General features: G+C 35.4%; 3 protein-coding genes across 4 annotated transcripts; 1 reads left to right on the top strand and 2 right to left on the bottom strand.

Moving 5' to 3' along the window:
* Positions 1–600: 600 nt before the first annotated feature.
* On the bottom strand, positions 601–18,702 carry LOC105363865 (DNA-dependent protein kinase catalytic subunit-like). The gene is made up of 18 exons (XM_011501666.1): positions 17,947–18,702; positions 17,091–17,438; positions 16,841–16,996; positions 16,417–16,557; positions 14,208–16,360; positions 13,694–14,107; positions 12,858–13,349; positions 11,481–11,980; positions 10,821–11,137; positions 5,506–5,628; positions 4,705–5,183; positions 3,674–4,442; positions 3,070–3,390; positions 2,094–2,924; positions 1,390–1,788; positions 1,338–1,356; positions 894–1,117; positions 601–727 (listed from the first exon to the last, which is right to left on the bottom strand). The coding sequence occupies exons 1-18, from the start codon at positions 18,421–18,423 to the stop codon at positions 650–652; spliced, it is 8,241 nt and encodes a 2,746-aa protein (XP_011499968.1). The 5' UTR covers positions 18,424–18,702; the 3' UTR covers positions 601–649.
* On the top strand, positions 7,372–8,468 carry Cchl (Cytochrome c heme lyase). Of its 2 annotated transcripts, none has more exons than XM_011501540.1 (2): positions 7,372–7,451; positions 7,545–8,468. In XM_011501540.1, exon 2 carries the CDS (start codon positions 7,558–7,560, stop codon positions 8,284–8,286), a length of 729 nt encoding a protein of 242 aa, XP_011499842.1. In that variant the 5' UTR covers positions 7,372–7,451; positions 7,545–7,557; the 3' UTR covers positions 8,287–8,468. The 2 variants fall into 2 exon arrangements, with proteins under 2 accessions (XP_011499842.1, XP_011499843.1); XM_011501541.1 differs by having other exon boundaries at positions 7,381–7,456.
* Positions 18,703–19,187: 485 nt separating the features above from the next.
* On the bottom strand, positions 19,188–21,390 carry LOC105363866 (uncharacterized). The gene is made up of 6 exons (XM_011501667.1): positions 21,332–21,390; positions 21,082–21,256; positions 20,825–21,000; positions 20,406–20,659; positions 20,027–20,174; positions 19,188–19,287 (listed from the first exon to the last, which is right to left on the bottom strand). The coding sequence occupies exons 1-6, from the start codon at positions 21,388–21,390 to the stop codon at positions 19,188–19,190; spliced, it is 912 nt and encodes a 303-aa protein (XP_011499969.1).
* Positions 21,391–22,471: the final 1,081 nt, after the last annotated feature.

Genomic DNA, 22,471 nt, shown 5'->3' on the forward strand with positions numbered 1-22,471 from the left:
AAATTATAGGCAACCTACAAATAATATCGCAAGTTTTAATTACTCTACAAAGTTTAAATACTTCTCAATTAATTTAGAAGTGTAAAAAGATCGATGACATTACGTTTGCAAAATTAGTCGCTAATGGCATACAGCGATATTGGAAATTAAGATTTGCACAAAAATAGTCAATAAAGATAAAGAAAGCAATGAGTATTTATATTTCTTTAAAGTACATTCTGTATTTATATTTTCTTATCGAATTATTGTAATGACCGAAGTTTAAAAAAAATGTTTTAATGTTTATAAAAATTATTTCCTACTTTTTCGCATGATTTGTATAACTTTTAAGAATTATTTCTAGGAATCTATCAAGAGAGCTTATAACATTTTGAAGTATTCATTGCGTATACATTTTAAATATTAATCAAAATGAATAAATACAAAGCGATAATGCGTTTCATCATTGAAAATATAAGGTAGACTGGCGCGCAAACACGCACGCGCATGTAAATACTCATACTTATCTACGTGAATAAATTGACATTTGCTTGTAAAAATATATAGAAATTTATTTTAATTCAATGTATATAATATATATATAAAGTCTTATTGTTTTTCGTGATGCGAATTTCGTTAATAATACATTATTCTATAACTAAATCCAGTATTATACAAATGGATGCCATCCAACCCACATGCGTCCTAATACATTGGCATCCGTCGCTTGATCCAGAAGGCATTGCACCTAGAGTAGTTAAAAAAAAAAAAAAAGTATCACTTGAAAAGAATGGATTGACTGGAATTTAATTCAAGCGAACTTTATATTTTAAGCCACAATGATTATAATATTAAATAAGATCCCATTATCAAGACAATATTATGGAAAAATGAAGGGATTTAAATAATCGAACCTGCTCCTTAGCTGTCAAGTCGTTTTTGTTTAAGGCTATTCTTGCGGTTGTGTGATGAAGCTCGTTTCCATTTATAATGTACCCAAATATAGCAAAACACTGCAAATTATAATCAGTATTCTCGTACAAGTACGACAATTCTTCTAGCATGATATTAGAAGGCTTAGCACCGTTTAATTTTTTCATCAAGATCGACATTTTGATTTTTGAAATCCATTTAACATCTGAAATATTACATTAGTGCGTAAGTTGATAAGTAAACGTGTGATATTGTGCATATGAATTTGTTTATCTTCGGAATAGTTTGGTATACTTGATTGAAGCAGTTTATAATATTGCATATTATTCATTGGCAAATAGAAAATATTTAGATAATAAGAAAAACTTCTATTTTTATTATTATCTAATTATGATTATAATTTTTCCATGTAAATGCAATTCAACGCGCGTTAGTTTTAATGACCTAGAGGAATTATTTCAATAACAGCAATGATACAATTAATCGCATACCTTCGTGTTTTTCGTCATCGTCCCACCATAATCGATTAACTTTCTCATTCCAGTCGAAGGGTTCGTACATAAAAATCTCCAAGCAATCTAAAATTAAATTCTTATCGCTTCGTAAGGCATGCAATACGTCACTCATTATTGATCCGAGCAAATCCTGCTCACGAAATGGTCTCAATAAGCCCAAAATTTGGGTCGTTAATCTAAATGGCACGAGTTCGGGAATCGGCAGATCCAATCCTGCCCCGAACATTAAAGAAAAATCTGTACCCAAACATTTTCCCGTTTTCATCTCAATGTGAATGTTTTCCAGAAGTCGATTACCAACTCCCAAGATCCAATGGACAATGCACATAGTGGCGTAGCTTGTTATAAATTTCTGTCGCAGCTGCATGTTTATGATAATAATATTACATTTGATTATATATATATATATATATATATATATATATATACGTACACACTCATGCACGCAATCACGCGTATAATTACAGGCTTGTCATATTTACATGTAAATTCAAGTATTTTACATCTCGAGAGAATAAACCTTTTTTTTTTTATCTATAACGTCAAATTTATTCGGCGGCAACGAATTGCCGCTTAGGCATAGCCGGGGAAATATTTCGCCATTTATACTCAAATTTACAATTGGAATATAATAAGCCTTGAGGTCAGATTGAAATGTCAATTTACTTGGATAAAGATGTCGGCCGAAGAGCTCAAGCGAATGAAAGTCTTGCGCAATAAGTCCCAAGGTACGCAACCATCGAGCTCTTTCATCTTCGCGATAACGTCCACCGCGCCGTATTTCAACAGAGCATCTTTATAAACGAGGCTCTTGGAAGTCGTCTTGTCGTTCGAGACCTGCTCGATCCAATTCCTGTACTTCATGGAGACGGTCTCGAGGACGGTTTTGTCGCTCATCGAAAACTCGATGCACTCCTTCAGAGATTTCGTGCCGTCGATCGTGCGCGCGAGACTCATTGATCTTGAGAGCGGCACAGCGCAGTACGTAACCACGCGCAGCAACTTATTCTTGCAGCAAGGATCTGAGTGCAGACTGTCGTTCATCATTTCGAGAATGCGTTGTGCGCGCTCCTGCTGACGCGCACTCGACTCAATAGTGACGAGGAAGTGATATGTGCGAGCGTCGGTACCGATCAGGCCGATCCTTAATGAGCCGTCGGGAATTTGAACGAGACCATCGATACGGGCGATCCTCGGGTGATGGCGAACCAGGGGCCTTTCCTTACTGCTGTATTGGCCAGGTACTTCGAGCATAATTACCTCATCCGAGAAGTGGGACAAATAAGGGCTATAACTATCCAGGCGCAACGACTCCTTCTCGTTGTTTATTCTCGTTAGCATGGCCTTGTCGAGGCGTGTGCAAAAATGCTCGATGCATTTCTTCAGATCCCTCATATTTGTCGCGTTTTTTAAATTTTCTAGATCATTACGATGCTTCGTAAAGACGCGCTTGTGCACCGCGCCTCTGATGTAAATCATGTGATCATCGGCGAGGATCTGAAACGAACGAATGCCATACATCTTCAATAATTGAAAATCGAAAATTCTTTAATTCATAATTGCCTGAAATATTAGGCTATTTTGCATAAAATTTCCATAAGCAAATAAGCAAATAATAACACGCTAATACAGTAATGCAAACCTCCGTTACAAAAGTATCCAAGGCCTCGACTACCGCGCTGCAATCATTTGACATTCGAACTATTTTTAATAAATGATATTTCAGATACTGTTCCGGTTGACATAAATACTTCATAGAATTGAAAAATGTCTCTATCCTTTGATCGGCAAAGAGAGTTTTGTACACGGCATCTATCGCGGGATCCTCGCATAGTCGTGGATGGGCTTCGCAAATTGCTCTGAAAGTGTAGATTATTGCGCTGGGATAATCTTTCGCTAGTCTTTCGACAATTGGAAGAACAAGTGGTTTGAGCGACGATGCAAGCTGCGATACTATCTGCTCCTGTAATAGGAAATTTAATTTTAAAATCCTCTTTCCACATTACACGACACATTACACATAAAAATGGCTTATAAATCGATTATTAAAAACATTGCGCGTCGATCTATCTATATCGATTGATTCGCATCACGCACGCACGCACGCGCGCGCGCGCGCACGCACGCACACATATATATTTAAGGATGAAAATTTTAATTGATAAAACACTGCCTCTTTCTTTCTTGTAACAATTGAACCAATAAAATTACTTTTCAAATTTTTTAAAAAATATCTCATTTTTTACCTGCCAATATAAAAACATCCATGTGGGAACGTTGCGACAATTATCAATGAAAAGCTGCATATTTTGCTCGCTTTTTCGATGAAGCAAGTACTTCAATAAGCAAGGAAAGTAATAAATAATGCTCGTACAGCCTATAGTCATAGCCGTTAGCACAGCCTCGACAAAGTCTTTTAAATCATTTAGATTTCGATCGTATTTATCGGATATCATAAAGTAACAATACTTGGCGAATATTTCACGGCTCCTCATCATCTCCTCGATGCTCCCCTCGTAGCACACACTCTTCAGAGCATTGTATCTGTAATTGTGAAGCGCATATTCGATTTCCACTGACGATGTGACGTCGAGTGTTGTAGTAATGAATCGATTGTGCGTGACGAGGTGCAAGCACTCCGTATCCTTTTGCATGAAGTCGGAAATAGCAAGGGTGACTTTGAAAATTTGATGTTTTGCTTTGATCCTCGTTGAAATGTCGACGGCTCCATTCGTTACGAGAGATTGGCCAAGCTTCCATGAAATAACGTAGCGAGAAAGCTTCTCCTCAATTTTACTTTCAACATTTCCGCGCAATAAGTTATATGTGGAAGAAACCAAGCTGAGCTCGTGATGGAACTTCTCAAACTTATTGCCCGTCGCGTCTATTTCGTCAAGGGACTGTTTGATCGACAATATATGCTTCTGCGCCAAAATATACTTTCTATGCTTAATGGCCAATTCTGTTATCTTCAGCCTTTGATTGCAGGTTAATATCAATAAATCGGCCCGTACACTAAAAGCAAATTGACCTATTATTATTAGCCAGCGATCATTATTATGCATAATGACATAATGATAAATTAAAAAAAATTATCGTATTATTAAGGTAAAATCTAAATTAATTGTCTTCCATTAAAATGGGACGTTAAAAGGATCTTTAAACAATTTCATGCTAAGTGATTATTAAGATACGATTTTGTTAGAATTTTATAAGAAGCCGATGCGTGAATAGTGAAAATCGCTGAATGTTTCTGAATGTTTCTCAAAATACGCACTCTGGCTCTACGTCAGCGCTGTGAAACATTTTAACCAAAATGAATGAGATGGCCAGCCTATATTTCATCCGCAATTTCCAGGTGTGAAAATCGTATTGCGTTTTAGCCGAATCGTCTTCCCAATATCGCATGAGATTGCGGAGAGCACTCGTACGATTATCCGAACTGAGTGTCCTTAAAAACGCATCGATGTCCTTGGCTATATTGAATGTATCGAGGAGTCGGAGTTTGAGTCGGACGGCGAAGGGGCCGGAGTCTGTCCAACGCTCCTTTGCACCGTCGAGGCATTGCTCGAGGCAATATCGGGACGTCGCCTCTGACGGAGGATCGTTGCATAAGTACAGCATAGATATCTGATCGCCGAATTTCTTGGTGAGCTCGACTCCCCTCTCGCTTATCCAGTCGTCCAGATACTCCATCAGAGGCAACCTCGAGGGCTTGCTCGTCTCAAGGTCATCGAGCATCTTATGCAGCTGGCCCTGTAACGAGACGAGACGAACGTCACTCTCGATTATATTGAAAATAATGTTATTATTGTCGATTTCACGCTATAGCTTCTTATGAAATACTTAATAAAATTCTTCGAATAAGAACACGCGAATTGTTGTGCGTAAATTAATCTATAACAAATGACACAATAAGATATCACGTAATAATTAATGATCGATGTAATCGACGAGTCATTGATTTTGAAAAGGAAGCTTCTTAACATTTTTATGCATAATGCATTGTTGGCAAATGTGTGATTGATATTAAAAACATGCGATTATGAAATAAATATTTTTAAATAAAAATACTTGCTGTAAATATCCACGGCAGTAGACTGTCCTTATTTGGATTTTGCCAAATAGAATTGTAATCATCGTTTAAGATTAGATTAATTTTTTCATCGATTCGCGTCCACGAAGAAAGTTCATTGAAGCACTGAAAGTAACAAACGAGTATTGTCACATTTATACAAATAATTTGTTAAAAATAATAATAACAATAACAATAACAATAACAATAACAATAACAATAATAATAACAATAACAATAATTACAATAAATTAATTTTTATAATGTATTTCTGACATTTTAAAATCTTTTACATACTGAAAAATACTACTAAATTAAATTTTCCCCCAAAATGTCAATGTAACGACACATTTATCTTCTTGTCTTTTACTTAATTATTAAAAACCTTAATTATTAAATTAATTAAATAAGAATAAACGTGTCAACTAACTTTAAATAAAAGTATTAACTTTTATTTTAGTTTTATAAATTAAGTTAAAAATGTTAACGTTTGAATAAATTTTTACATCGGAAGGCAAAGATTTTCAATTGTTATTATGAGAACTGTTGGAACCGTGCCAGTGATATGAGAAAACTTTTTTTTAGGCTTTTCCGGAATGGGGCAGCTCGACAATAGAATACGAAGAACACACTCCATCACAATCCATCCGCGACAACCAAAACGTAACAATTAAGAAAAGACTGGCGATCTACGTTCTATGCCTTCCAGATTAATGCATCCGAACATTGCCAAATTACACTCTCAAATAACTTTATATCTTAGTGAATATTATGATTTTTAATTTTCTATCTTTTTTAATTTGTAATTAACAAAGAAAAATGTAGGGACGTAAAACGTATTACTACAAGCGTTAACAAAATTCTACTCCATACGGAGATAATAATAAGATAATAATAAGACATATAAAATCTTGTCCATGCAATTTCCTTTTGAAGACAATAGATTATTTTTATTATTTAAAATATATCGCATTTTATTTTACTATTTAAAATAATGCAATTATGATTGCAATGATGTACAGGGTACTTCGGTAAATGATAGATTTTATAAAATTGAATGTGAGAGAAAAATTCAAGAACGAATAGTATTAGAAATTTTTTATTAGCACGAATTCTCATTGAGATGATCAATTCCAACATTGATTTTCCACCAAAGCTGTCGTTACTTTATAATTTCATTTACTGATTAAAGGATTATTATTTAATTATTGGTCGATTTTCTTCATACATAAAGCAAAAAATAATAGGTAAAAGTTGAGCCTATCGAGTAATAAAAAATATCGCTAAATATTCATTTTATACTTGAGATGTTGAATTATGTATCGAGAAATATTTTCTACAAGGATTTCGAGCATTCGCTATTACACAATAATACATTAATTTCGAATTACAAACGTTTATTTTTTTTACAAAGCAATGGTATATTATCATAAATAGGAAATATATATAAAAATCATAAAAAAATCAAAGCATCGCCAAATGAAATATATGGCTACTATTACTCGAATAGTATTATTATTATATTATTAAATTAATTAAATTCTATTAATTTTATCATTTTTAAATGTAATATACGGTGCGTGAATAAAGTCGATGGTAATTAATTTCTCGAGACAAAGTTTCAATTTCCTTTGCATTAACGTTGGCCAGACGGCGCGAGGAGGTAAATTGAATATTGAATCGAGTCATACTAAGTTATGTTTAGGTATTTTGAGGTTGTGGGTTGAACTAAATGCAAGTATGTGCTTTTTTTTTTTAAGACAATCAAGTGATTTATTTAGGATTTAATTGGATTAAATTCTTTTACAGATTGTGATTAAAACGAGAGACTACGATGGGCTTTTGATTTACTAAAGCCTTTCGAGTGCTGCCTATTTAGAGTCAATTATTGATTCCTAATAATTCTAACCTATACGAGCTGACACAGTTTTGGTCTAAAAGAATAATAGGTTTGGTACATTACGTCACCCTTTCGAATTAATAAGTAAACAATATTAAATGAATATTATTATTTATTTATTTTATTTTTTTTTTTTTTATAGTACATTACGAATAATGGAGAACACGAGTAAGGTAACGCAAGAGTCCAACATTTCAAAAGAGTCAGTTTCTGCCTGCCCGATACATAAAGTAAATAAAGAACAGCCTAAGAAACCAAGCGAATGTCCAGTTGCGCATGAACAGTCCAATATTAATCCGTTGAACATGATGCCTCCAGAAAATCAAAATCCAGCGCCAGATCAGCCGTTTCCCTTGTCGAAGGATAGGCAAATATCTTCGATACCTAAGGCCAGCGAGGAAGGTGGATTTTGGGTTTATCCATCGCCACAAATGTTTTGGAATGCGATGCTTCGTAAAGGTTGGCGTTGGAAGGACGAGGATATCTCATCAAAGGACATGGACGACATCATCAAAATTCATAATGCTAATAACGAGCAAGCATGGCTGGAGGTACTTAAGTGGGAGGCGTTGCACGCCAAAGAATGCAGCACTCCAAAATTAAAGAGTTTTGGAGGCAAAGCTAAAGATTATTCACCGCGTGCGAGAATTCGTTATTGGTTGGGTTATGGTTTACCGTTCGATCGACACGATTGGGTAGTCGATAGATGCGGTACAAATGTAAAATATGTAATTGATTACTACGACGGCGGACAAGTCGATGAAAAGTATAAGTTTGCATTGCTGGATGTTAGGCCGGCATTGAATTCGTGGCAAAACTTGTGGGATCGTATGAAAGTTGTGTGGTGGAGATGGCGATACGAAGGCAGCGAAACTTCTACTTAAAACCATATCTTTTCTCTGTAGATAGATGTATATATGTGCTTAGTATATAAAAAGAAAACTTGATTTCTGAAATAATTAAGCTTATGAAAATTGGTCATATTCATAATACCCGCTCGACTAGATTTTTTATTCAGTCGCACAACTGCTAAAATATAATTTAAAGTAATTTTAAAGTCTTGGAGGCGTTGAAGGTAAGTAAATAAAAGCAATATTTGTATAAAGGGCATAATTTACATATAAATGCTTAAATGTTTAATGAGAAAAATAACTTAAAGGTATTAGCAGCAACCATATGTATATTATTTACCAAAGTTGAATATAATATTAGCAAATACATTATCGTAAGAACCTCGTGGGACTTTACTACGAATAAAAAAGTTTTAAAAAACTGTACATAAACACTGACTTTATATTAATAATTTTCGTAATCAAGGCAGACAGAAATATGAATTTATTTACCTTATTGGCACAACAATTTCAATGACATAAATTATAATGCAATCATAATGAATATTATTCGTATTATTATTATTATGAATATTTTTCATACTGCGATTGAATGTTCAATGGTACATAATGTAATTTACTTTAATCCAGTAGAAAATAAATATTGACATATACTTGGCACAAATAATATACATACTGCATTAATTATTTTCATCTTACAAATTAATTAATCGACATTAATCAACAATAAATATTAATTTATTTACCATTTATATACCATTTATATACCATTCATGATAAAAATAATCCATCCTTTTGTAATTAAATTCATCATTATTAATCTTCATAATTGCTTCATTATTCTTCTAATATTTTAAAAAGATAGTCGTTGTAGTTTTTTTTTTTTTTTAAACAAACATAAATATACATTCAACGATAATAAATAATTTAATTTTAATTTACCTATTAAAACTTATATAATATTTATCGAATAAATGCTCCTCGCAATTGCTTTTTTTTTAGATGGTTATTTTTAGAAAATGTAGATTGCTTCAAATATTCAACTTATTTTCACAACAAATTCGTTTGTAAAATAAATCTCAAAATTATTTACGTTTATATCCATCAAATTGATAAATACAATATAAATATAAATATTATAATAATAATAAATTGTATATAATAAATAATAAATAACTTACGACTGACGTAATAAGAATGTTGATAAGCTATCACTTGAAAGATACCAATATATACAATCAATTATGAAATACTTGTATTATATAATAATATTTATTATAAAAAATTTACTAAATTTACTAAATTACTAAACTTTATATTATTTCAAATATAGTTCAAATTAAGAAATTGGCAATGATAGAGGAAACATATTAAGATTTGTAGTCATTTGAGATGACGCGTGTCACGTTGTTGTTATTATTATTATTATTATTATTATTATTATTATTATTATTAATTCATTTAAAACATTGGAATTACATATTGTCAATAGATATGTAAAATAAAAGTTTTTTTTCTTCTTCTTTTTTAATTAACGATAAAGAAAATTAAGTATCGATATCGTTAGAGCATTTTATTATTAGAAGATGCTTGAAAAGTTTATTTACACATGAATCAATTTATATTGCCGTTATCCCATTGAGTAGATTTTTGTTCGATTAATACATTTGAAGGTGCAAGAAAAATAATTAATTCTAATGAATTGGCATATTCGAATAGTCCTTATAAATAAATTATACCAAGTAAGCACTTTTAATTAAAACTATTTTAATATTGTTCAATATTCATTAATGGTTATCAGAAAAATTACAAAATAATATTTACGTAATGTTTTATCAATGCGTAATTAATAAAGAAAAAATTAAGCTCTTTATGTTAAAGTTAAGCATTGATTAGCATAAGAATTTTAATATAACAAATTAAGGAAAATTGAATAAAGTAATTTATGTGGTATATATAATTGTCGCTATGATCAGTTTAAGTTTATAAAAAATTTCTAAATTTGAAATGTATAATGTTAAAGATAAATTTATAAATAGTTCTTTAACAGATTTTCAGTCAGCATTCCCTTCCTTAACTCCCTGTTACCTCTATAAAATGAATTTAATGGAGAAAAGTAAAACATAAAATGTTTAATAATGGCTACTCGCATTTTCATAAGATTTTATAATCTTGTGAAAGTACTAGAATGGAGTTCTCAAATTGTTCTCAAATTTTTTGCCCTAAAATGAATTTTCATTTTGTCAATTGTAAATAAAAACTAATTTTTGTTTACAATGATGAAAAAATGGAGATAAACTAATGTCCCTTTTTTTTTTTTTTATTTTTTTTTTTTTATTTTAATCATTATCGAGGTGAGATTATTTTATTAATTATCGCAACTTTTTCACATCAATTGTAATCAAGAAGAAGGTGGTTTAGGTCTAAACGAATAAACCCGAGAGAAACGTGGACAAATAAGAGATTTTTAAAAAGACTTTTTCTAACGTGATATCGCGTACTTGCTTTGCAATAATCCCAGCCTCGTGAAATTGTAGGAAGATTTATTAAGGTATGAACAGTCTTACCCGAAACATGCCGTCCAAGCAATGCTGTTGAGCGTCACCGACCTCGACATCGTAACCCTTCTCATAGGCTGCCCCAGCCGTGCTCCAGTCACCCTCCATCTCGGCCACGTAACCACGTCGCAGGTCATCCGAAATTGCGGGTAATGTCCAGTCTTCGATGATGTTACTAACGACATCGCGATGACCGATGCACTTGTACAGTTTGGCTAACTGCAGTCGGTGTTCCAATACAAGCACACCCGTTAACTTTTTATTCTCAAGGACTGTGTACAAAGCCTCGTTACGACGAATCGAGCTCTTTTCAAGCAGCAATATCGCTGTCGGAGGGGGGGAGAGAGAGAGAGAAGAGTTTTCGTATCGATCGAAATTGCAAATTTAATAATTATGCCTAAATGTTTAGGAGTCGCTTTCCTTATTGAATATTAGCGATTTTCGTTCACCACCTTATGACGCCAATAAGTACTATTTTACGTAGTGTGGCGCTCGTCTAACTGATAAAGTAGATAAACGAATAGAGTAAACAAAATTTTTTGTCAATATCAACGACATATTACATTTAATTCAAAATCTAGTTAAATCAAGTATTAGCTGGTTTGGCGCGAAGTAAAAACGAAATAATGATAATTAAAAAATTTACACTGGAGATTGGCTATTGCTTACCCGATGCGTGTAAGCCCATCGACTCAGCGATCTTCGTTACGTCGTGAGCGTCGTAGCCGTTAGACCCGCAGCGCAATAATATCTCTAATGCCGGGGCAGCGAAATCGTTGGGCTGTTTAAGCGCGCGTTTGCAGGTATCCTCGACTGTTGACTGGAGTCCCGGGTTGAGTTTCACAAGGGCACTGATGAGCGAAACGACGAGGTCCGCTGCAAAGTCGTGGTCGGCGCGCGCGAGACCTTGAAGGCTTGCGACCACGCTCGACTGCGATATCTCCACGTCCGGGTAGTTGCCGAGTCTATACTTGCGATTAATTTTCACGCTCTCGCGCTGCGTCCGCGCCTCCTTCCGTAATCGCCGGAAATACTCTTGAGTGGCATTTCGAGACGAATTGTGGAACGTCTTGGTACTCGAGTCTTCCGGAATCCGTTTTGAGAGCATATTCTCCGAGGGATCGGGTATCGGTCCCCTTGACGACGTCGCTGCTACTGATGTCTTCGAGCTAACGAATCGAATTATGGCAACGTTAAACAAATCCTATTTAGATTAATTCCTATAAATCAGCTGGTTTGGCTGCATTTGCTTCGATATTGTCTGATATTTTTTTTTTATTATTTTTTTTTTATTTATTTATTTTTTTTTTATTATTTTCTTTTTTTATCTTAATTATCTTATTAATATGTAAAAACAAAAACAAAACAAAAAAAGCAGCTAAATCAATTGTTATGAAATCTCTGTATCTATGTAATCTCCTTCCTTAATATTAAACTCATTCCTATGTAAAAGGAAGCAAATGATACAAAAAAATATTTATTTATTCATCGACATATAATGATCTATACCTTTAAATTTTTAATCTCTCTGATGAACGGTATTGATACTTTGACAACACGAACTGTAAATAAAAATGCTGTATTGCTGAATTAAGAAGACAATAAAATAAATAATTGAAATAAGCTAAGAACATGAATAATGTTTGTCCTTGTTTAATTAAGTTTTTAGCAATTTGCAGTTCGAGTGTATATCGCTGTAAAAGTACATATTTTACAATTTGGTAGAATTAAGTGAGGTAAAGGCAAGTCCGTGCCTATGTTTAGTTATTAATTGGCCCAATTAAACATGTAATGTACATCGGGTGTATGCTGATTAGTAGCACCTGTGCAGCACATACACAATCATACCGCGGATAAGATAAATACTTGCGATAGGTCATCGATCCAACGTAATACTCTCGTTGACGTAAGCTTGTTAACGAAGTGTGCTCGTCTTGAAATAGCCGTTAAATAAATTTACCATTCATCGGGTCGCTAATCTAATATCAATTGTCATGATTGACGACTTTAAGAAAAAATGACGTCAAAAAATTAATGTAAAAATACCCCATAAGCCTTTCGAGCTGCTCGAGGATCGTCTCAGGGACGACGTGTGTCGCGGCCTCGTGAGACCTCTCCTTCTCAATGGACCTCCTGAGTCTGCTCCCTTGCTGGGCGACGGCACGCTCCAGTTGCGCGAGCAGCGACGGGGCAAACAGGGGCGCGCGCGTTTTACTCCTGCGTCGCGTCCTCGAAGCCACGATCTCATAGTCCTCGTAGTGGCACTGGACGAGGCGGCCGTAGAGCAGCCGCTCGCTCTCCGGAGCCTGGACCGCGAGCTCGAGCATCATCAGCGCGAGGAATTGGGCGTAGGAGGCATGGACCCGGGGACTGTATAAGCCTAATAAATGCTTGAGACGCTCGACGCTGCCGTGGGGTATGCCGGCGTCAACGCGCCAGAAGTCCAACACTGCGTCCTGGATCTCGTCGCTCGGATCCGCCGTCCCGCCAATCAGAGCATCGAGACATAGCTTCGTAAGCGGCTCCGAGTCCTGCTTTCTGTGGGGCATCAAAACGTTTAACCACCAAGGCATCGTTATTCTTCTATGGCCACGATCCTACGATATTGTCTCTAATACTTCATTATATTTATTTAAATTATATACTTTGTTGTCAAATTCAAAAGATTTTCCGGCCTATCATCTAATTTTGAAATTAAAAAATCAACCTGTCAATTATAGAAATGACTTAAAAATCGTATTAAGCGATTGTTTTTTTGTTATTGTTTTTTTATTTTCTCGAATCGTAAAATCTGTAGGAATAGGGATATTGAATTATCAGGACACGGGAGTATATTATTTAAATAAATACGGCGAATTAGGCGTTCCAAAGGATATTCTTACCCAGTGCTCGCGTGCTTCTCATACGCCTTCACAAAGAAGCCATAAGCATTCCTCTTGTACTCCAGGAGTACTTTGGGCTTAGCGTACGACTCGAGTAATTGGGCGTACGGTAAAAGCTGAGTAGCGTCGAGGAGTCCCAGTAATTTGTCAACGATCTGGAATGCAGCGCCGAGGCACGGGAAATCCCAGTCGCGTAACACTCCTTTAAGGTTAACGTACTCGAGGTCGGACGCGAGCCTGTCCACCTCCAGCTTATCCATCGCCTTCAAAAACAGCTCCGTACAATCGGCTCGGCATTTGTCGTCATTGACGACCCGGGGATCTACGAATGATCGCAGCTCCGCGCGCCCAGCCAATTGTGAACAACCCACGCAGAGAAGATAAACAAGGCGCGCACAATAATCGACGTCGTACCTACGAACGGGATTTACAATTTTAAAAATCTCTTGGATTTGCCTAAGCACGTTTATTTTTATTTTGAATTGAATCGAATGTGCTGCGATTGCACAATCACATTGAAAATGCTAAAATTACAGTTTCACAGACAATAGCAGCGAGACTACTAGTTGGAAAGGCCGTGTACCTCTTTATATCGGTAAACAGCTGGATCAGGTCGTTCTGGATCAGTGTATCCCTTTGGTCGCTCTCGATGTAGCGTATGATCCAGCCGAGTGTCTCGAAAGTTCGAGGTGTTATGGGCTCCTGCCACATAAACATCGATCGCCTAATCATCGCGTGAATCTCGCGCTTGGCGATGAGAGTCCTGGGCTCGACGCCGTGCCTCAGCAGGATGAGAACGACATTCGTCGTCAACTCCACGTTCGAATTCTGGATTCGAGTGTCGAAATTCTCCGGGCACTTGAGACTGTCGCTCCAAATGATCACGAGTCTCTCCAGCATCTCGAGATTGTAATCGTACACTTGGTGGCGTCGATCGTACACGCGCTCGATCATTATCTCGACGAGCTTCTGCGCCACTCGCGCCTCATTGCTCTCCCGCAATTCGTACTTGGACTCGGCAATTATCAGCAGCATGTCCCTGACAAGATAGTTGAGCGAATTGTCGGCAAGGTAGTGGCACAGGGCGCCCACTAGGTCGACAAACAACGATCTCAGATAGGGTACGAAGACTGCTCTCGTGTTGCTGATTATTCGCATGAGGAAGAGCTTGACGTTACCGGCGTCCGTGGCGAGAGCCTTGCGGAAGTGCACCAACCAGTCGGGTAACCGGTCCTCTTGCGGCTCCTCGTCGGCGGCGGGCAACGGACTCACCTTACTGTTCACGAGGTGAACGATCGCCCCGGTGATGGTTGCCGCGCACTCGTGCGCATTGAACTCGTCGTACTCGAGGCCGATCCATTGGCGGCCGTTCGAGCCCTCGCCCATCATCTGCAAGTCGGCCATGCGTTGCGAATCCCTGCGGAAGTGCGCGGCGTACGAGGCCACCTGGGCCACCTCCTCGCTCATTCGGCGTATGCTTATCGGCTGCCAGCGGAAGCTGTGATTCGCCTCCGTCAGCTCGTACGTTCTCTCGCAGTCGACGATCCTCCTCCAAACGAACTGGTCCATGTTGTCGGCCTCGCGAAATATCGCTTGATAAATGGCCTCGTCGTGCCTGGCACAGGCCATCGAAATGAAAAAATTGAAGGCCGCGCAGTGCAAGAGCCTCGTGAGCTCGCGTTCATCCGCCGCGCCCTGATGGGGCGGCACCAGCTTGCGCACGTCCATCGCTCGCTCGCCAAGGAAGAGGCCGAGGTCCGTGTGCTTGTCGTCGATAACGACGTGGATAATGATCATCGAAGGCGGGAGCTTGCAGAACATAAGCTCGAGGAGCCGATAGCAGCCAATCTTGGTTACGAGGACACCGCGGCGCTCGAGGGGATCGTTATCCGGCAGAGCCTCGGCCACGAGATCCGCCATTTCGCGGGCGTTCTGCTCGTAAAATTTGCCGAGTACGGGGATCCTGCAGGACTCGAGGGTCGAGAGCATGAAGTACCGGACGAGATCGAGTCTCTCGCGCGCGCTCGAGCTACGCATCTTGAACAGCTCGTAAATAGCCTGGAGGGACTTGAGCAGCTTCTCCGCGGATATCATCGCGAGGTAGACGCGCAGGGAATTGCTCGTGCTGTCCGCCGTCAGAAGCTCGCAAGCTCCCGCGGCATAACGCGCCAAGCCCTCGTAAATGACGCTCGACCTCGTGACCTCGAGGAGGCGCGCTAACACGTGAAAACACTGCACGGCACGTGAGCGCTCCACCTCGTTCGTCCGTAGCTTCTCGAGCCAAGCGCTCGAGTCCGGATCCCTCAGTTTCCCAAGAATGTCCGGAACTTTGGCGCTGGCAGGGCCCGCCTCGTCGATCATGCACACCAGGAAGCTCTCCATTATCGCGAACTTCCGGTCGCAGTCGGTATCGGCGCTCAGCTCGTCCACGATCCACGCGTACAAGGCATTGGGCAGACCCTCGGTGTAGATCGCGGTCGACGAATTACTCAATAGCGACACGGCCACGCGATTCATGTTGAAAAATCTGTCGCCCCGACGTACCACGTTACCCACGTGCGACCTGTAGGTCGCGCAACGCTTGATCACCTCGCCGGCCAGCGTCTCCGAATTCTCGCTCCTGTTGTGCTGAGCGAAGATGAGGAGCTCCTCGATCAGCAGGCACGTCTCGGCCCGCGGCCCCGCTCCGCCAACTTCTTGTCCAATATCCTCAGCGTATCGGCGGGATTCTTCATTACGCACGAGAATATAGGCACTTTAAACGTATCTAGAAAATATTCTTGATGCGAGATCACGTAAGTACTCGTAGCGCTAGGAGAGGAGCCGCTTACGATGAGGTCGATTAACGTTTCTAGTAATTCGGGCTGAAAGGAAAATTCGAAAAAGATGAGATTGCTGCTCGTTCGAAGCTCAAAGTCTTCATTGAATACGAAAAATACGAAAAATACGAAAAATACGAAAAATACGAAAAATACGAAATGCCTGGCGGCATTTTGCTAAAAGATGCGCTTTAACGGCTTTTCGTCATCAAAATTAATGGACGCTCGAACGACTTTTATTTATGAATTGCCTTGCTCGGAGACATTAAAATTGCCATTAATCACACCCACACTCGTATATTATACATTACCATCGTACAATGCCTACCTGATAATCCAGTAAGAAAAACTGTACAACGCCTTCTAAGTAAATTCTTATGTTATTGTCGATTTTTTTAAGTACATCGCCATTATCTAATGCAGCTTTCAGCCCTTCAAAAATAATCCTAATCTTTTCTTTCGCAAAAGCGATTGTAATACGATGCTGAAATGTAAAATTAAAAAAAAATAAGTATAACGACCGCCCTTGGTCACTTCGTTGATAATTTAATCATCAAGTATAATAATGCAATACGCACTTCGTCCTCGAAATTAAATAATTTACATTTTTTTAATATAATTATATTTCGCATGAAATGTTTGGATGGTAAAGTATCACTTTTAACATTTATAATATCGTTAATATCATTAAAAAATATGTAATCCTCTGTTTTTTCGATCAAAAAATTGCTTGTTAGTTTCGATATGTAAGCATCTGGCAAATGTTTCATTATTTCAATGAACCAGTTTTCCAACTGCTGTGACGTGATTGTTTGTAATATCCTAGCGGTTAATCCAATTTTCTGGGGATACAGCGTAAATCGAACGATTAATATGTACAAATTGTCGGTACAAAGATTTTCCAAAATATTGATCGAATCCTTTTTCTATAAATGAATGTTTATAATGAATAAAATAATTTGACAAATTGTTTTCAAAATAGGCACCTTTTACTCTTCTAAAAATGATATTTTCAACATTAATCGTTAAAGTTTAATAATTAATCATTATGATGATGATGATGATGATGATGATGATGATGACGATGACGACGATGACGATGACGACGACGACGATGATGATGATGATGATGATGATGATGTGTGTGTGTGTGTGTGTGTGTGTGTGTTTTTCTTTTCACGAAATTATTGACTTTAATAATAAATATTATTGTTTTTCGTGCATTTTCATAATTTTTCTACAATCGAACGATTAAAAGTAGCCTTTCATCATTAAGAAATTGACAATATAATTAAGTCATGAGTTACCCGCAATGTCGTATATTATTTAAACGAATTCTTTGATTTTATAAAGCTACGATTTTTAAATAAGCAAATATCAATTTTAAAATAATAAAGAAGTTCCTGTATCTTTTGTGCAAAGTTGAATATATACTTTTGCGAGTAATACTATCGATATAAATCGAAAAATTTCCAATATTGCCTTATTAAATAAATAAACCAATTCTTCCGCTTCATTTGCCGTATTTGTTCGCAGTCTCGAAGCGTCTGCGATATTTTCATTAATAACGAAAGACAGAAATTTCGAGAAGAACCGGAAGAATATCTTTACTTCGTCTTGAGCATCTTCAGCGTCAAAAACACTCTCAGGCGTCAAAAATCCTTTATTAAACACCCAAATATAAAAATCTAGGCTTTTTAAGAAAATTTGTATTTGATTGGCGGTAAAATATTCAAAATCTTTATCGAGATTTTTTAAAACTAATCTATTGATAGAGCTTGCGCTCCGCGAGTTAAAAAATTCTTCTATCGACTTATTTCCGGGTATAAATAAATAAAGATTTTCAAAAAGTTCCATACTTTTATGCCTACATCGTATATTTAATGATCCGCACTGCTCGAACAACCACATTGTTGCACTTTTTAATGTCTCATTAGCAAAACCAAGTGGTTTCTCTCTGTGCAAACTTTTTGCATTTAACGTATTGGGCGTTACTTTTATAACACTTTCTACATTATTGATGGCACTAATAATTCTAATATCATCGCACTTTTCTAATGACTTTACAAATACATATAAAAATTCCAGCCAATGCCTATTAATTATACTTATGCTACCACCAAGAGTCGTGCATAAATGATTGAAAGCGATTGCTGCACCTAAACGTTTACTATTCGTTGGAGAAAGGCTAAAATTAATGATTCGCTGAACTAATTTACTAAAACTCGAGCTATCATATTCCGGCGATTGTTTTATCGTCCACTCGACGAATTCTTTTAAACAAACGCCACAATAGTCCCTTAACGATGGGTTCAAATCATCGATCAAACCTTCGAATAATGAATCAATAAATAATTGAGACAGTTGTGATTCTCGTATTGGCTTCAAACTTAAATAATGGCTCAACTGCATTACTAATGGATGATATAAATTTTTAATAACACTATCGGATTCACAGCCAAGTTTTAAAACTGTGGAGCACAAACTCTTACTAAAACATTGATCTATTAATTTTTTGCCTAAGATAATTGTAATTATTGTGTGCAACAATTCGCATGCTGAAAACTTCGTTTTTCTATTTCCATTTGCTATTAAATCTTTTATTCGTTCGATAAACACGTCGAGATAAATTTCTGCATGCGAATCGGGAAATAGCAATTCAAACGGAAGATGCTTTATATTCCAAGACGCTTCTGCTTCTGAGCATGTCTTATCCTCGAGTATGGAATCGCAATTAAGGGCACAACATATTTGCAGAATTTTCCTCTGTAAACTCTTCTCGTTAAAAATAATTGCGTCTTCAATTTTTTCGTCTCTAATCTCTCTGGAATATTGATTTACGTCTAATGAAAAGTCCTCGCTCGAAAGATACGGCTCGACGTACACGAAAACATTCTTATAAAAATCAATTAAGTCTTCATTCTGTAAACTGTTGGTCCAATTTTTTAATGTTTCCAAGGCACAAAAAGCTAACGAAGGATCGGTTAAGCCAACTTTAAAGGCAATTTTAAAAACGGATATAACATCAATTTTATCTGTAATTAAAAATATTGGTGTGCTGAAAATTAATTCAATGCAAGATAATTGTAATTCGTCGGAAAATTTATAAATATGTTGAACAACGTCTGATAAATATTGAGGGATTAATTCACGAGTAAACTCACTGACACGAGTTTCATAATCACAGAAGATATTTGGCTTTCGGAAAACAACTTTTATGAGCTTATAAAATCCAGATACCATTGGATATTTATACGATGACTTTATAAAGCATTTTAAAATTCTTTCTACATGATTTTCTAATAATTCCATATTAATTTCTTCAAAAATTTGTGTATATAAATCTACAAGATTTATAAAATATCTGAAGTCAGCCTCATTTTCCGCTTTTAATGATAATGAGGTGTCGGACAAAAATTTATTCTGCTTCGGCTTAACGTTGAGATTTAATTGATCGATGAATAAAATTAGAACCGATACTAATTCATAAAAAATTTGTCGAATGAATTCTAACTGATAATTTTCTATTTTGAATAATGAGTGCCAAAGAGGTAGATAATTTTTGTAGCAAAGGGGATATTCTGAAAGATTTTTAATCTCTTGTTGAAGCTCTATATCAACAAATAAAGCGTGTGAACAGGACCATAAAGTGCCTTCGTAAACTGAAAGAAAATTGTTAAAATATAAATACATTTTTTATTCATTGAATTGTTAATGTTATAAATTTATTAAAAATAATAATAATGTACAAAAAAGAAAAAGAAAAAATGGAAAAAAAGAAGAAAAACAAAACTCGTATAATCAAATTCTACACCATACTATGAATCAGTTATATGCGTCTAAAATTACTCATCCACTACTAAAGATCAATCAATGAATAAATTTATACTTACATAAGGCATGAAAATACTGTCTCTGTAAATTGTTTTCCAATCGTTTAATATTAACAAATGTGGTTTTTAACGCATCTATTGCATTGGTTTGATTTCTTATTTTCAATTCTGCAAATTTCTTAACATTCAATATACTAAACTTAATTATAATATTCAATTTATATAAAGAAATGCTTGGCAAGTAATTTAAAATTTCGGATAGAGCTTGTAAATAATCTGGCAGTAATTGAATATTTTTATCTTCTTGCTCTCTTCTGAAAAAAAAAAAAAAAAAAAAAAAAAAAAAAAAAAAAAAAAAAAAAAAAAAAAAAAAAAACGATACAATTTTCATTGTATTCGATAGTTTGTAATAAAAAAGAAAAAAAAGAAAAAAAAAGAAAAAAAAGAAAAAAGGAAAAAGAGGAGATAAGATTTTATACTTTTCTGAATACAATAATGCTTGATGAGAGATAATTTGAAAAAGTTCATTTATCTCGGTTGGTGAGAATTTGTTATATGCAATGGAAAGTCGTCCTAAACCAAAGATGTTTAAACCCAATTCGTCGGATGACAATTTTACATTATTGATATTTAACATAAAATAGTTTTTGAAATACTGAAAAAAATAAGGTCATTGATATATTTCATCATCGACACAATTGCTATTAAAATAAAAGAAAAACGTGCATTCTATTACCATAAATATGTCTTCGCGCTCATCTTCTGAAATGTGAATAGGAATAATTTTATAAAATGCCCTTAAGGTATCTGTCACTTTATATGTCGAACTATTCTTGAATAATATATTTAAAAATTCATGCCATTTTTCGTGATCTTTGAACATGAAAGATGAAAAGTATTGTATATGAGCACTGAGAATGCAAAGGATATTGTTTATAATTTCTTGGGATTTATGAACCTTGCACAATAATAAAAATACTTCATACATATGTTCGAAATAAAGAATTTCCACATTTTCTGTCGTCGGTATGAAATTTATCATCATGTCCATAAAGCATTCTAAGTAACTTCTTATGGCATCTTTTTCTTGTTTACGTTCACTCAATTTGCTCTGCAATACGTACAAAGTATTTATAAAATCATTGTGTACAAAATAAATGCCATATTCAATATACACAATAGCGAGATGTGAATTGTAATAAATTGTACAACTTCAAATTTTTTAATAACTTTAGCATTAAAGTAAAATAGAATTAATTACCTGTTGTTGTAAATCATACAATAATTTCATAAATATTGGAGAAGCCAATTTATCCATATTTTTTGTTTTAGGATAGTATCTTGCGATTGCACCAATAACATTGAACAGAACGCTCTCTTCTAGAAATTCAAATTACAGATCCTTTAGTATTATTAATGCAAATGTGATTTAATTTTATTATAGATAATTTTGAATTACTTGAAACAATAATAATAAGTATATATACAATTCATTGACAAAAGCTCCAAATAAATTGCTTTTATTAATGTTGATGAATTTATCATAAATATTGCTAATGCAAACTTGAATTTTTAATAATAACATAAATATAAAAGTGTAAGGTATGATTTTGTCAATAAATGTAACGATGCGACGATTTGATGATAATACTAATGAAAAAGTAAGAGTATAAGAAATTTTAGATTGATATGGAATAAATAGAAAAATGAATCCTTAATATAATGAGATTACCGGCTTAATTTGCAGCTTGCGAATATTACAAATAAATTTATTAAATAAATACCTTTGTATTCATGAATAATTTCATGCAATTTCATTTCATAATTTTGGAAACATTGTATCAATTTTTTTAACGTATCGCTAGCTATTTTCCTCATATTAAATGTACAATGTATTTTGACACATCTTAAACAAATATCCTGTAATCATTGCATCAATAATTACTTATAATAAAATCAATTCATCTAAAATTAAAACTATTTACCCTTGTTTGCATAATATAAGGCTTGAAGTAAGATTTGAAATATTCCATGATAAATTGTATCAATTTGAAAGACTCGTTTAACGAATTATTAAAAATTATCATTTGTGACTCTTGCTTTCCTAATACGGTATTAATAAATTT

This window comes from Ceratosolen solmsi, unplaced genomic scaffold (genome assembly GCF_000503995.2).
Source record: "Ceratosolen solmsi marchali unplaced genomic scaffold, CerSol_1.0 scaffold28, whole genome shotgun sequence".
Lineage (NCBI taxonomy): Eukaryota > Metazoa > Arthropoda > Insecta > Hymenoptera > Agaonidae > Ceratosolen > Ceratosolen solmsi.

Excerpts from the sequence above, each read along its gene's own strand:
- Cchl (XM_011501540.1), top strand. The coding sequence starts at position 7,558 with ATGGAGAACACGAGTAAGGTAACGCAAGAGTCCAACATTTCAAAAGAG.
- LOC105363865 (XM_011501666.1), bottom strand. The coding sequence starts at position 18,423 with ATGTGGTTGTTCGAGCAGTGCGGATCATTAAATATACGATGTAGGCAT. Across the intron at positions 16,558-16,840 it reads TTTTCTTACTGGATTATCAG|CCCGAATTACTAGAAACGTT; the intron begins GTAGGCATTGTA and ends TTTTCCTTTCAG. Across the intron at positions 5,629-10,820 it reads GCTTGGACGGCATGTTTCGG|TGCTTCAATGAACTTTCTTC; the intron begins GTAAGACTGTTC and ends TGTTACTTTCAG.
- LOC105363866 (XM_011501667.1), bottom strand. The coding sequence starts at position 21,390 with ATGATGATAAATTTCATACCGACGACAGAAAATGTGGAAATTCTTTAT. Across the intron at positions 21,257-21,331 it reads ATTCTTTATTTCGAACATAT|TGCTCATATACAATACTTTT; the intron begins GTATGAAGTATT and ends TTGCATTCTCAG. Across the intron at positions 19,288-20,026 it reads TTCAAAATAGAAAATTATCA|AGTTTACAGAGGAAAATTCT; the intron begins GTTAGAATTCAT and ends TTTAACGAGAAG.